Source organism: Peromyscus eremicus, chromosome 3 (assembly GCF_949786415.1).
Source record: "Peromyscus eremicus chromosome 3, PerEre_H2_v1, whole genome shotgun sequence".
Lineage (NCBI taxonomy): Eukaryota > Metazoa > Chordata > Mammalia > Rodentia > Cricetidae > Peromyscus > Peromyscus eremicus.
In genome coordinates this window covers 101986591-102000018 of record NC_081418.1, presented here as the reverse complement: position 1 = coordinate 102000018, position 13428 = coordinate 101986591, and the positions used below count along the sequence as shown (strand labels likewise).

At 37.8% G+C, this 13428-nt stretch overlaps 1 protein-coding gene across 1 annotated transcript; it reads right to left on the bottom strand.

The window, feature by feature from the left end:
* Positions 1 to 7872: 7872 nt before the first annotated feature.
* Positions 7873 to 8842, bottom strand: LOC131905996 (vomeronasal type-1 receptor 94-like). The gene has a single exon (XM_059256789.1). The coding sequence runs from the start codon at positions 8803 to 8805 to the stop codon at positions 7873 to 7875; it is 933 nt and encodes a 310-aa protein (XP_059112772.1). The 5' UTR covers positions 8806 to 8842.
* Between the last annotated feature and the right edge of the window lie 4586 nt (positions 8843 to 13428).

The window sequence follows — 13428 nt, the reverse complement described above, 5'->3', positions numbered from 1 at the left end:
CTGAGGGGCCTCTCAGTTGGCCCCCTGACAAATTCAGTTCATTCCTTTCCTGTCATCATGGAAGAAACTCCTTCCCAGAGCAGTTAATGAACCTAATGCCTATTGTAAAGTATCATACTGTTTAGGGTGATAAAACAGCTACAGATGAGAGAACAAAAAATTCAGGAGAAACCATAAAGCAACTTTTTTTGGTAAACTTGTATAAATTAACAAAGACCAAAATTAAAAATATGAATAAATGATGTACTCATTGAAGGTATAGTAGACACAGGTGTGGACATAACAATAATTGTACCACAATACTGGCATCCAAACTGGCCTCTTCAGGAGGTAAATGTTTAGCTTATAGGGATTGGAACATTGTCTCAAGTGAAACAGAGCACGAGATGGGCTGACTGTATAGGGCCAGAAGGACAGAGATGAAAATTAAAGCCATATGTGGTTAATATTGCTATGAATCTATGGAGCTGTGATTTATTACAACAATGGAATACCCAGATTAACAGTCCTTCAATCTCAAAAACAAATCATAAACTAACATTTGTTTCTGAGAAAAATATCAGAGGGTATTATAAAGAACAGTCACCAACCATCCAGATTTTACAAGAACAGGGTACAACAACTGCTGATCTTTCAAAGACACCAAAGCCCTACCTTTAAAATGGTTAACAGACAAGCCTGTATGGGTTCATCAATGGCCTTTAACAAAAGAGAAACTACAGCCCTTAGAACAGCTGGTACAAGAGCAATTAAATGCTCAGTATATTGAAGAATCAACCAGCCCTTGGAATTCTACTGTATTTGTTATTAAAAAGAAATCTGCCAAGTAAATAATGGTAACAGATCTAAGAGCTATTAACAAGGTAATTCAGCTAATGGGTCCTCTCATAATCTGGAATTCCTTTGCTTACTCTGTTACATAAAGGATGGCCTCTTATAGTTATTGATTTAAAAATTGTTTCTTCTTAATACTCTTACAAGAAAAAGAGAAAAATTTGCCCTCACAGTGCCTACTTATAATAATTCTCAGCTGGTCAAGGGATATGAATGGAAGTTTATCCCACAGGGAATGTTAAATAACCCAACCCCATGCCAATATTTTTTATGACAGCCATTGGAAGTAATACATAAACAAGTTCCTCAATCTATGGTTTACTAATACATGGATAACATTTTACTAGCTGATTCAAATGCAGATACTTTAGAAAGAATGTTTGAAGAAGTAAAGAAAATTCTGTCTTGTTTGAGATTACAAATTGCTCCTGAGAAAATACAAAGAGGAGATTCTATTAATTATTTAGGATATAAAATGATCTACAAAAAATTATACCCCAAAAGTGCAAATTAGGAGAGATTGATTATGGACTCTTAATGACTTTCAAAGATTATTAGGAGACATTTCTAATCTATGGACCACTATTGGGGTAAAAAATGATGAACTGAGTAATATGTTCAAAACCTTAGAGGGTGACAAGGACTTAAATAGTCCAGGAGTATCATCAGCTGAGGCTGAGAGAGAATTGGCTTTGGTGGAAAAGAAAATACAGGATGCACATGTGGATTGTTTGGACCCAAAGCTTGATTGCATTTTGGTTATTTTATTCTCTAAGCATTCTCTTACAGGAATTTTAATGCAGAGGGAAGATATCTTAATGGAATGGATATTTCTACCAAATAAACAGAGTAAAAATTAAAAGCTTATGTGGAAAAGATCTCTGAATTGATTTTAAAAGGAAAATTAAGACTTTGTCAATTAGCAGGAATAGACCCAGCAGAAATTGTAGTACCTTTAACTAATGATGAAATTGACAAATTATGGGCAGAAAGTGAACTTTGGCAAAGAGTTTGCAGTAATTTTTTTGGAGAGATTAATAATAAATATCCCAAAAGCAACAGAATTAGACTTACAAAGAGAGCTATCTGGATCCTGTCCTCATTGTATGGGAAACACCAATATCTGGAGCCCCTACATTTTATGCAGATGCAAACCAAAAAGGAAGGCAGGTTACAAATCAGAAAATCCAAGTAAAGTGGTTCAAGTTTCTTATAATTCTGTCCAAAAATTGGAATTATATGCCGTTCTGATGGTATTAATGGGTTTTTGGGAAACTCTCAACATAGTTACTGACTCTCAGTATGCCTAAAGAGTGGTCTTACACATTGAAACTGCTAAATGTATCTGTAGTGAGTCAAAATTAACTTCATTATTTATTCAGTTACAAGAAATAATCAGGAATAGGAGTCATCCCTTATATATAACTCACATGTGATCTCACATGGGTGTGCCAGGTCCTCTAGCACAAGATGATGATGAGATTGACCAACTATTGATAGGAAGTGTGCTAGAGGCCTCAGAGTTTCATAAGAAACATCATGTCAACAGTAAGGTTTTAAAAAATGATTTTTCCATAACCTGGCAACAAGCCAAGGAAATTATAAGGAGATGTCCTACTTGTTCTTTATACAATCAAACGCCACTACCAGCAGGATATAACCCAAAGGGTACTCACAAGAATGAAATATGGCAGATGGATATGTTTTATTTTGTAGAATTTGAAAAATTTAAATATGTACACCACATCATTGATAACTATTCAGGATTTCAATGGACAACTTCTCTGAGTTCTGAAAAGGCTGATTCTGTAATCACACATTTGTTAGAAGTTATGGCCATCATGGTTATACCTGTGCAAATTAAGACTGATAATCCTCCATCATATGTCTCTGGTCCAATAAAACAGTTTTTTGCTCATTATAATATAAAGGATATTACAGGTATATCACATAATCCTACAGGCCAACCAATCATAGAAAGATCAAATCAAACTCTAAAGTTTATGCTAAATAAACAGAAAGGGTAACAATCCCCCCAAATAGATTACATAATGCTTTATTAACTTTGAATTTTTTCAATGCCAATGAGAAAGGAACAACAGCTGTGGAGAGACATTGGATAATTGAAAAAAATTACAGGGTTAAATTAGCCTATATACTTTAAAGATGTGCTGACCTCAGAATGGAAACCAGGATATGTTTTACATTGTGGAAGAGGTTTTGTTTTTGTTTCCACAGGAGAAGAAAAGCTATGGATAATGGCAATATTGATAAAGGTTCAATTTGAGCAAGAAAGACCTCTTAATTAGAAGAGGTGATAGCTTATCAACCAATGTGACCATACAATTTAAATTAACTTATACAACTAATAAATGCTTGTCATTTGATCAGATATAACTTGCCAAAAGGAAACCTCCCAAAAGTTAGGGTTGGGAAGGGTTTTGTTTTTGTCTTTCAGGAAAATAAAAACAACCATCTTTAAGAGTTTAAAGACCTTTTAACAAATAAGCATCCAAAGAAAAAGTGAGAACTACATGGAAAAAATTACCAAGAAAAGGAATAATCTGACCTAATTTGATCTCTGTAGTCTCCAAAATGATGATGGCATCCCACAATGACAATTTCACACAGACTATGATAATGCCATTAAGCTGACAAACATCACCCAAAGATCAGCTTTGGACTACAAACTGCTCAGGACAATTTTGAGATGGCTAGTTGAGATGATACAGCCTCACAGAATACTCAAACAAGGACTTGAGACAAGCTTTGCGTTTTCCTATTATGCAGAGACTGGACAGCAAATGATACAGCTACCTCTCCCGGGACCTGACAATTAACCTAAAATTTTTATTTTCAGGATCCTCTAAAGGTACTGTCACCCATAGACAGAAGAAGTAATTTTAAGAACATGATGCCCACATTCCCAAGAGGTGGAGTGTGTGGTTTTTAGTCATTCAGTGTGTTATGCACGATTGTCATTGTTTAGGATGGTTGGTTACAAGTTGTTAACTGATAATTGTCAGGAAAAAAAGCTAAAAAAGGAGATTAGATTCTGGGTTTTTGTTAAAAAGAAAAAGAAAGAAAAAAAAGAGGATATAGGTAAGAGGTAGATTATTGAATCTACTTTGAAAAAAAGATATAGAAATGATGGATAAAGGGTAGATCATTGAATCTACTCTGAAAAGAAAAGAGAGAGAATATGGATATGATAAGATAAGGTAGATTATTGAATCTGCTTTTAGAAAGCAACTACTAGTTTTAATATTTTACATTGGATTGGATTTTTGTATATTGTATACAAATTTTGTATATTGATACAAATTTGAGATTAGTTCTGTTAGAAAATACTGTACACATATTTCCAATCTTGTTCAATGTATTGTACCTATACAGCTCATTTACCAATGTAATGAAAATTGCTAGTCCTTGAAAGTTATTATTACCAACTAATTAGGATATAAAGAAATGCAAGTTAATATTTAGTCACCTATTACAATCGAAAGTGTAGTTATATTAGATTTGTTTTCAAGGTCAAACAGAAATATATTTTAGATAAACAGGTCATCTTCAAGCACTTCAGAGATCTACAGAATATGGCATTTAAGATGTTTTAATAACATAGGTTCTTCTTTATGACTATGAGACATATCTGCTCCTGGCAGAACCAATCTACTTCAGGGGAGAGGATGGGCATCAAAGAAACTCTATATGGAGTATGCTTTCTTTTTGGTAAATTTCCCAGTGGGCAAGAAACTTCCCTTGCCTCGACTGCAGACATGATGTTGTCCAGATAAACAAGCAGGACACAAAAGAAAGGATTGCTGAACCTTCTGAAGATAAGGTAAGAAGGCTTTTTAGAAAATCCTGCTTCACAAATGAGTCTGTCAGATATGCTAAGCCTGTAGGCCAAAGATGGATGCTCCAACATTGCAGAGGAATCCTGGGTGACTGTCTAGGCAGCCAGTTGTTTCTTTCATTTCTCACAATTTTTATGTCATTTTATTGCACTTCCTGCTTACTTAGGTAATATTATTTCATTCTCAGGTCTCTGAGGGAATTAAAGATTAGATAGTTATAGTTTTCCTTGTAACTCACTGAAGAGGTATAAAGTGTATAAGATTGAAAGACATGAGAAGATGTTTTTGGTTGGTAATGCAACTTAGGATAAAACATGAGTTAGGTACAACACTTTAGACTCACAAAAATAGGATAGATAATGGAGTATTTTCTTGGAATTAGTCAAATGTTTATGGACTGGACACTGTTAATGTAACTTTTGATTGCATATATTTTATATAGTTATTGTACTTATTATATATCGTTTTTCTTATATTAGTTAAAAACTTTTATTATTTTAGGCACAAAAGGGGAAATGTGGTGATATATTGTGTACCCTGATAAAGCTTGCCTGAGGATCAGAGCACAGAGCTAGCCACTAGATTAGACATAGAGGCCAGACAGTAGTGGCGCACACCCTTAGTCCTATCACTCAGGAGGCACAGATCCATCTGGATGTCTGTGAGTTCAAGGCCACACTGGAAACAGAGCCAGGCAGAGGTGGCACACACCTTTAATCCAAGTACTTGGAACCAACCTGCCTTTAATTCCAGGAAGTGACAGCAGGGCAGAGAAAGGTATATAAGGCATGAGGAAACAGGATCTACAGCAGTTCAGTTGAGGCCCTTTCAGGTGAGGACTCAGAGGCATTCATGGAAACAGGATTGGTTGAGGAGCTGGTGATTTGAGGTTGACTGTGGCTTGCTCTGTTTCTCTGATCTTCCAGGTTTCACCCCAGTATCTGGTACCAGGATTTTTATTAAAAGACCATCTAAGAATCGAACAACAGACATCTATGTGAAACACACATGTGACAGAAATTGGTATTTGATTTCATGTTTAAAGTAAAAGCATATTACAAGCCCATGGATTTATGGATTGGTTAATATAGAAGATTTTCATGTCTGATCTGCGCTTTACAGTTGCAGTTTTGCATTCACAGGAAACTTCATCCAGGAGCTACAACACTGGAGCTGCCTATAGGGATGAGTGCCAGAGCTGAGCAGCACGTGGCACTGGCAGGATCTCCAGCAAGGGCTTTGCTTTCCCAGGAGAGACTGAGAGCAAGATTCAGACCAGCAGAGAACTGATCAAATGAATGTTTGGGACACATTTGTCAAAAGATTTTATTATTGAACAATTACATTCTGGTGTATTCAGATTTTCTTCACTTTTTAACTTTACGTGTGTGTGTGTGTGTGTGTGTGTGTGTGTGTGTGTGTGTGTGTGTGTATAGATATCTATGTTGCATGGTATATAGAAGTCAGAGTTCAACCTGTTATGCTGGTCAGACTTACCACTTGGTCTAAGGCTGGGTCTCTTGTCATCTCCATGGTGTGGGCCAGGCTAGCTGCAGTGGACAGTCTGGGAATCCCCTCCTTTCCAGCCATAAAAACTCTGGAATGGAAGATGCCCGTGCCCTGTTGTCTGGTGTTATATGAATGCTGGATATCTGTACTCAGGACCTTGTTCTGCAGTGAATCCTATATCCACTGAACCTCATGGGGACTAGAGAGAATGCTGTGTTAGCTGCATGAAGATAATATGTCTTTCATTATGAGGAAGCACACAAAACATCAAAAGATGTCACTGGAACATTCTAGCCACACAATGAGTGCTAGTGAGCACATACACATCATTCTGTCCCATAATTGCACATACCTGCATTTGATTATCCCTTAATTGAAATTCTGTCAATCAAGAAAAAACAAAAACCCAGAAAAACAAAAAACAACAACAAAAAAATCTCTATTTGTACCCTTTCTTTGAACCTCCAAAACAACATTCGTTGTATTTTGTCTCTCTGAGTCTTACTACTGTGTTCCACCCTCTCTAAGGCAATCCACATAATACTTGTTTTTCTCTCACTGTGTTATCTTACTTTGCACAGCAACATCATGGTTTGTCTGTGTTCCATTGTTGCAGAAAACAACCAAGGACTGAGACACCCAAGCTGAAGCCAGGAAGCATTTATTTTATGGAAACAATACTCCCACAGGACAGCAGTCCAAAGCTGAGCCCCAAGTTAATTTAAACAAAGCTTTTTATGCTCCCTATGTTCCTGTCTCCCACTGCATAGCAATCTACAGTGACACATATTTGATTGGCTTATTAAGCTTCCATAATAGAGTTTGCTAAACTGCCTCATAAGCAGAAATGTTTGCCCAAGCAACAGAATTTACCACAAGCCATTTAAAGTGCAGACAGAAGGGAGGAGATTGGGTTTCACAAGAGATGTTGGGTGGAGTCTTGAACCTCTAGGGAGCTGACCAGTATGGTGTGGCTATTTCTTGTTTTTCAGGATCCCAAATCATAGCCCCCTGTGCTGGAATGGCCTTGCACTTGAACAGTATCCCACACCATGCAAGGCTGTGTTTTGTCATATGCTCTGATAACTCTAGACAGTTGTTTCCATGTCTGAGAATTTTAAATCCTATAAGTGTTAGCATCGCTAGACAAGTCACTATGTAGTTCTTTGCACATAGTTCAGTTTTGAAAGTTATGTTTGTGATTCCTTTTCTGTTGGATTACATAACTATTTATGATGAGAAATGCTTTCTTATTTAATTTGTAAAAGTGTATATAAGAGAGGAAATTGAAATATTGAAAAGAGTTAGAAGAGGTCACATACTTAAAAGAAGTGTGGGCTATCCTGGTGTGTGAGACACCTCACAGGACTCCCTTTAAGACTCACTGTTATGTATATATAAATTGATATGTATTACAGTGAGTTAAATGTCATATGGATTATATATATGTATGATATAAGATATATAACATACCATATCTCACCTAACATATGGTTTAATTTTCTGTTACATGTTTGCTACCACATGGGTTAAAATAAATAATATTAAGAGAAAAAACACAACTTCATATTTTCATGCACACCAAAGCACATAGACACTATGCCATGACTGACAGTTCTAATGCCAGCACATTGGCTATTCTTAAAGGAACTTGCCCATCAATGAATGTTCAAACATTTATCACCCTCTCACACACAGACCTCAACAAGTTACCTATATGTTTTTCAGTGCTCATAAATACAAAAGGACTGATTGTGGCATAGATATGGACCACAAAGAGTTGGATACAGTGACATGTGGGATCATTCAGGAACATAGTTCTTGAGCAGGAGATAATGCTGTCCAGGATGGTCATCAGCACAAAGAAGCTCATGAGCATCAGGATGGTCCGGGTGGCCCTTTGCTCTGGAGATGCTTTTGGAGAAAGGCTGGTGCTGTGAAGATGCTGGGACTGCTTCTTGTGCCTGCACAGGAGGGTCATCATGTAGCAAGTTGAGAGGACCATAAGACTAATAAGAAAGGTTTCCCTGAGGGCCAGCAGTGTGGAAAATGTGCTTTGCATGAGGTAACTCATGGGTAGAATAGAGCAGGATTGAGTAACATACATAAAGTTATTCAAGGTCAAATTTGGTGTGGCAATAATCGATACGAAGAGGTGACTGCTAATGAACATATAGAAGATACTCAGGAAAAGAAGGGCACATGACATGTGATAGGGAGATATACGCTTGAAATTTGCTAAACAGGAGTTTCTGGGACTGAGGATGATAGCCTGGAGGACACTCAACAGGCTGGTGGTACAAAGGGAGAGACCTCTAAAAATTCTGTGCAAGTAGATAAAGAATTTACATGTGATGTCATTCCATCCACTTCGAGATATAAAAAAGTCTTTAGCTATGAATGCCATGACCAATAGCATCAGTAGGTGGGTTAGGGCCAAGAGACAAATGGGCAGGTCAGTAGGTTTGGACCTGTACCCAGAAGTGAACTTGGGGATGTGGAAGAGAAGAAGGATGCTATTGGCTGAGATCCCAATGCCAATTTCAGAGAAAAAGGTGTTTCTTAAGTAGGAATTAGTTTGGTGTTGGTAGTTCTTATTCATCTTATGTGGGAAGAAACAGTGGCTGAGGAGGAAAGTAGATCAATGACTCATCACAGACACAACCCCACGAACCACTGCAGATAGCTCTGCTGTGTCAGGGAAACACGCAGATGCCCACACACACTTATTCCACTGAAGACTCAGTTCCACCTCACGTTCCACAGACCATCCTCATGCTAGCATTAGTCCTAGTCTTCAGAGCCAAGGCTGGATCCTGTGTCCCTGGGTGGCTGCATCCATGTGCGAGCTTCTTCAACATTAAAAACTATCTCCATCAGAAATGATGTCTTTTCTTATTTCACCTGTTGGGGTTTTTGGAGCAGGAGCAGCTTCTTACTAGGTTTTCATCCACGACATCTTGATTCCCAGGTACATTATAGATAGAGTTTTACTATTTAGGGTGAATTTGAATGAGGACAATTGTGTAAAAGAAGAAATTAGCTCTTCACAATGAAAGAGGTCCCATAGATGAAACATGTACTTATTCTATTCAGAGCTACCTTTACTCTTTATTTATTGTGAAACCAAATTTCTTAATACATTTCTATGGCAAATAATGATAATTGTGAAGTATGAATCCAGACATTTCACAGTCCACCCACCATCTGCTGTTTCTTCTGAGTGTGACCTTTTGCACTCTAAGGCTGAGTTCCAGTCACCTCCTCTGGAACATATGGACAGTCACATTCCTGTGTCAGGGAGACACTAGTTGTGCAAGAACATGCTTTATACACACAAAACGTGACAGTGTTCCAGCACATTATGGTTTCTGTCAGTGTTTCAGCTGCTGGTTTTCTCATGCAGAGCGTATGTTTGTGCTCAGGGAGAGTTAAGGTAGCTCACAGTGGCTGTTCAGCTCCATCCCTGCCTGAAACAGAAGAGAAATGATAAATTACACAACAGTAGCACATTGGAGTAGAGTCCTTTCCAGAGACTCTGATGGACAATTCAGTTCCTGAGCTCTGCTCTGTAACTGCATCTTCCCTGCTTCTAATCTCATTCCAGAGCCTCCTCCATGAGAAGAGCAAAGTGGGCAAATGTCAGCAGGAACACATTCCACGTCCTTCTTCAGCATGTGAAGTCAGGGGGTAAATGGAACTACAGTTATAGCAGACTCATGGCTATCCTATCCCATTTTATTTTATTTTATTTATTTATTTTTTTTTTTTTGGTTTTTCGAGACAGGGTTTCTCTGTGTAGCTTTGCGCCTTTCCTGGAACTCACTTGGTAGCCCAGGCTGGCCTCGAACTCACAGCGATCCACCTGGCTCTGCCTCCCAAGTGCTGGGATTAAAGGCGTGCGCCACCACCGCCCGGCCTATCCCATTTTATAAAATTAGTTAAAAGGAAATGGTCCAACTCAGTCCTTAATGATGGGCTCTATAGGATTCTAAGGTTCTCTGTAACCTTCATTGAGCTGTGATACTTTTCCAGATTCCAGATATGCCAACTCCAAGTTTATTTTAAGAAATGTGGTGTATATATTTTTGAATGTTTGCCATTTTTTGTTTAGACAATGACGAATTAAAATATCATAACCAAAACCAACTAGGGAAGAAAGCCTTTATTTCATGTTATAGCTGATAGTCTATTGTCCAGGAAAGATGAGGGAGGAGCTGATGTGCAGGCCATGGAAGAGTGATGTTTACTGGCTTGTGCCTCATGGCTTTCTAAGTCTGTGTTTTCAAACACCCAGGACTATTAATCCAGGGGATGCACCCACAGCGAGTTGGGCCCTCACACATTGACCATCAACCAAGAAAATGCACCACAAAGCTTGCCCACAGGCCAATCTGGTGAGCCAATCTGGGTTGACTTTCCCTCTTCCCAAATGGCTCTAGCTTGTGTCGCCTTGACACACAAACACACCACTGTTACACTATAACTTTTCTCCTCTTGTTGGTCCCAAGATGTCATTCTAATATCAACATCACATTATAAAATTGATCCCAAAATTTTGAAGTTCCACATTCTTTAACATTCCTTAAAACATCTAAAGTCTCTTCTGCCATTCAAAGCCTTTCCAAAGTAGTCAAGTCTCTAAAATACCAAAGTCTCTTTAAAATAGCCATTGTATGTTAAGGACTCCAAAGTCTCTGTAAAGCACCCACGTCCTTTAAACATCTGAATTCTTTTAACTATATACTCCTGTAAAATAAAAAAAATGATTTAAATGTTTTCATATCCTAAAAGGGAAGAACCAGGACACAGTGAAAATCAAGTTCACCAAAGTCTAACCTTGTGAGTCTCAGTGTCAGACTTCTGGGACTGAGTTATAGTCTTCTGGCTCCTCCAAAGTGCTTGGAAAGCCATCATAGCACACACAGCTGTCTTCTCTGCTCAAACTGGCTTCACTCCACAGCAGCTGCTGTCCTTGGTAGTTGTGCCATGATACTGGCATCTCCACCTGGACTGAACATTCATCAGTAGCCTCTCCTTGCTCTCTGATGGAACACTAACCCTGCCACATGGTGCCAATCCACCACTCCAGTCCATGATCCCTTCAAAACCAATACCACCTAAGAGACTCTTAACACTACCAGCTTTGGCTACCAATGTTAGATGCAGCCTCAGCACTGTCTGGACCACAGTTTTTGTGTGCCGAACCAGAGAAAAATGCTTATCAGTGATTTAGATGTTCAAGCAAGGCAAAGGTTTCACTTTAGTGGTTTTTAATTCAAAATATGAAAGGCCCTCATAGGAACTCTCAAACTTCTCTCTGGAGCTTCATAAGTCAAGCCCCTGTCATCTGTACTCTCTCAGCATTATATTTTAAGATCATACAAATAACCCACTAAGATATCAGTATTCTAATGATTTTTCCAGCCCAAAGTTTCAAAGTCCTTCCACAATCTTCCAAAAAACACATGGTCATGTCTATCATGACCTAGTACCGATTTCTATCTTTATTAGGATTTCTGTCTACTGCTGTGTGAAAATACCATGACAAGAAGTTAGTTTGGGAGGAGAGGGTTCATTTAACCATGCAGCTTGTAGTTCATCCTCCAGGGCATTTGGGGAATGTAATCAGAGGTTTCTGTCCTGCCAGCAAGTTCCAAATACCCAAGAGCTGCTATCCAAATAATTGACTCAGAGGCTTAATATTACTTATAAACGCTCAGCCTTATTACTCACCAAATCTTACACTTAAATTAACCCATCCTTCTTATCGGTGTTTAGCCTCTCATGGCTTTGCTCCTTTACTCAGTACTACATTCTCATCTTACTTCCTCTGCATCTGGCTGGCACCTCTCTGAATCCACCCTCCATTTTCCCATCATTTTCAGTTTGGCTTTCCTGCCTAATTTCCCACCCAGCTACCAGCCAACCAGAATTTTATTAAACCAATTTGAGTGATAAATCTTTACATTGTACAATAGGGTTATCCCACAGGATTTCCCCCTATTTGTCTAATTAAAAAGGAAGGTTTTATCTTTACCATAGTAAGATTATATACAACAAAACAGCTATTAAGTAAGAATTACAGTAACACTATCTAATCCATTTGCATTTGGCAAAATTAGAGTAAATACTTAATTATCTAATTTTTCTTTGTGAGTCTAAAGTTTTGTATCTAATTTACCTTTTATTTTAAGTAAAGAAAACTATAATTATGTAGTCTTCAACTCCATCAAAGCCCCCAGAAGGATGAAATGTTACCTAATGACAGGACCTTAAGCTTCCTGGACAGTCACCCAAGGTTCTTCTGCAACATTGGGGCATCCAACTCTGTGCTACAGGCCTTACATGTCTGACAGACTTTCCTTATGAAGCAGGGAATTCTGAAGAACTGTCCTATTTTGTCTTGGCAAAGTTCAGCAGTCACCTTTTTTGTGTCCTGCTGGTCCAGTTTGGACAGTAACTGTCAGCAATTGAGACAAGGGTATTTTCTTTGCCCACATGGCTAACTTTTGCCATAAAGAAAACAAACTCCATATGGATTTTCTTCAGTGCCCATCATCATCTTTGAAGTAATTGGACCATATGTGTCTAACTGTCAAGAAAAGTCTAAGTTCTTAAAACATTTTAAATTCTTCATTCTGTAGGTCTTTGAAGTGTTTGAAGATTACCTATCTAGAAAACCAAACTAACATGACTATAAGTTTGCTATTATACATGACTAACTATTAATATGTATTTTTAAATTATACATTACATTTTAAATGAGCTAGCATAAACACAATACCTTAAACAAGAGTAGAAATATACATACAGTATAACAAAATTGACTTTAAATTTGGGGGGAAGGTGAGGGGGGCGGGAGGGGGAGAACAAGGGAATCTGTGGCTGATATGTAGAACTGAATTGTATTGCAAAATAAAAATTAAAAAATTAAAAAAATTTGTAATAATAAACTAAAATCCATAACAATGTAAAATATTTTGAGATTAACAGTTGTTTATGGATTAAAGTAGATTCAATAATCTACCCTTTTTCTATCATAATAACATACCCTTATTTCCCATCATTTCTATATCATATTTCCCCTTTCCTCCTTTAGAAAGAGATTGACTATGACCAATAACAATTTATAACTAGCCCTCTTAAATGAAAACAAACATTCATAAACAATATTTTGGGAATTCGGACATAGTTCCTAAACTACTCCCTGCTAATTGGGAGT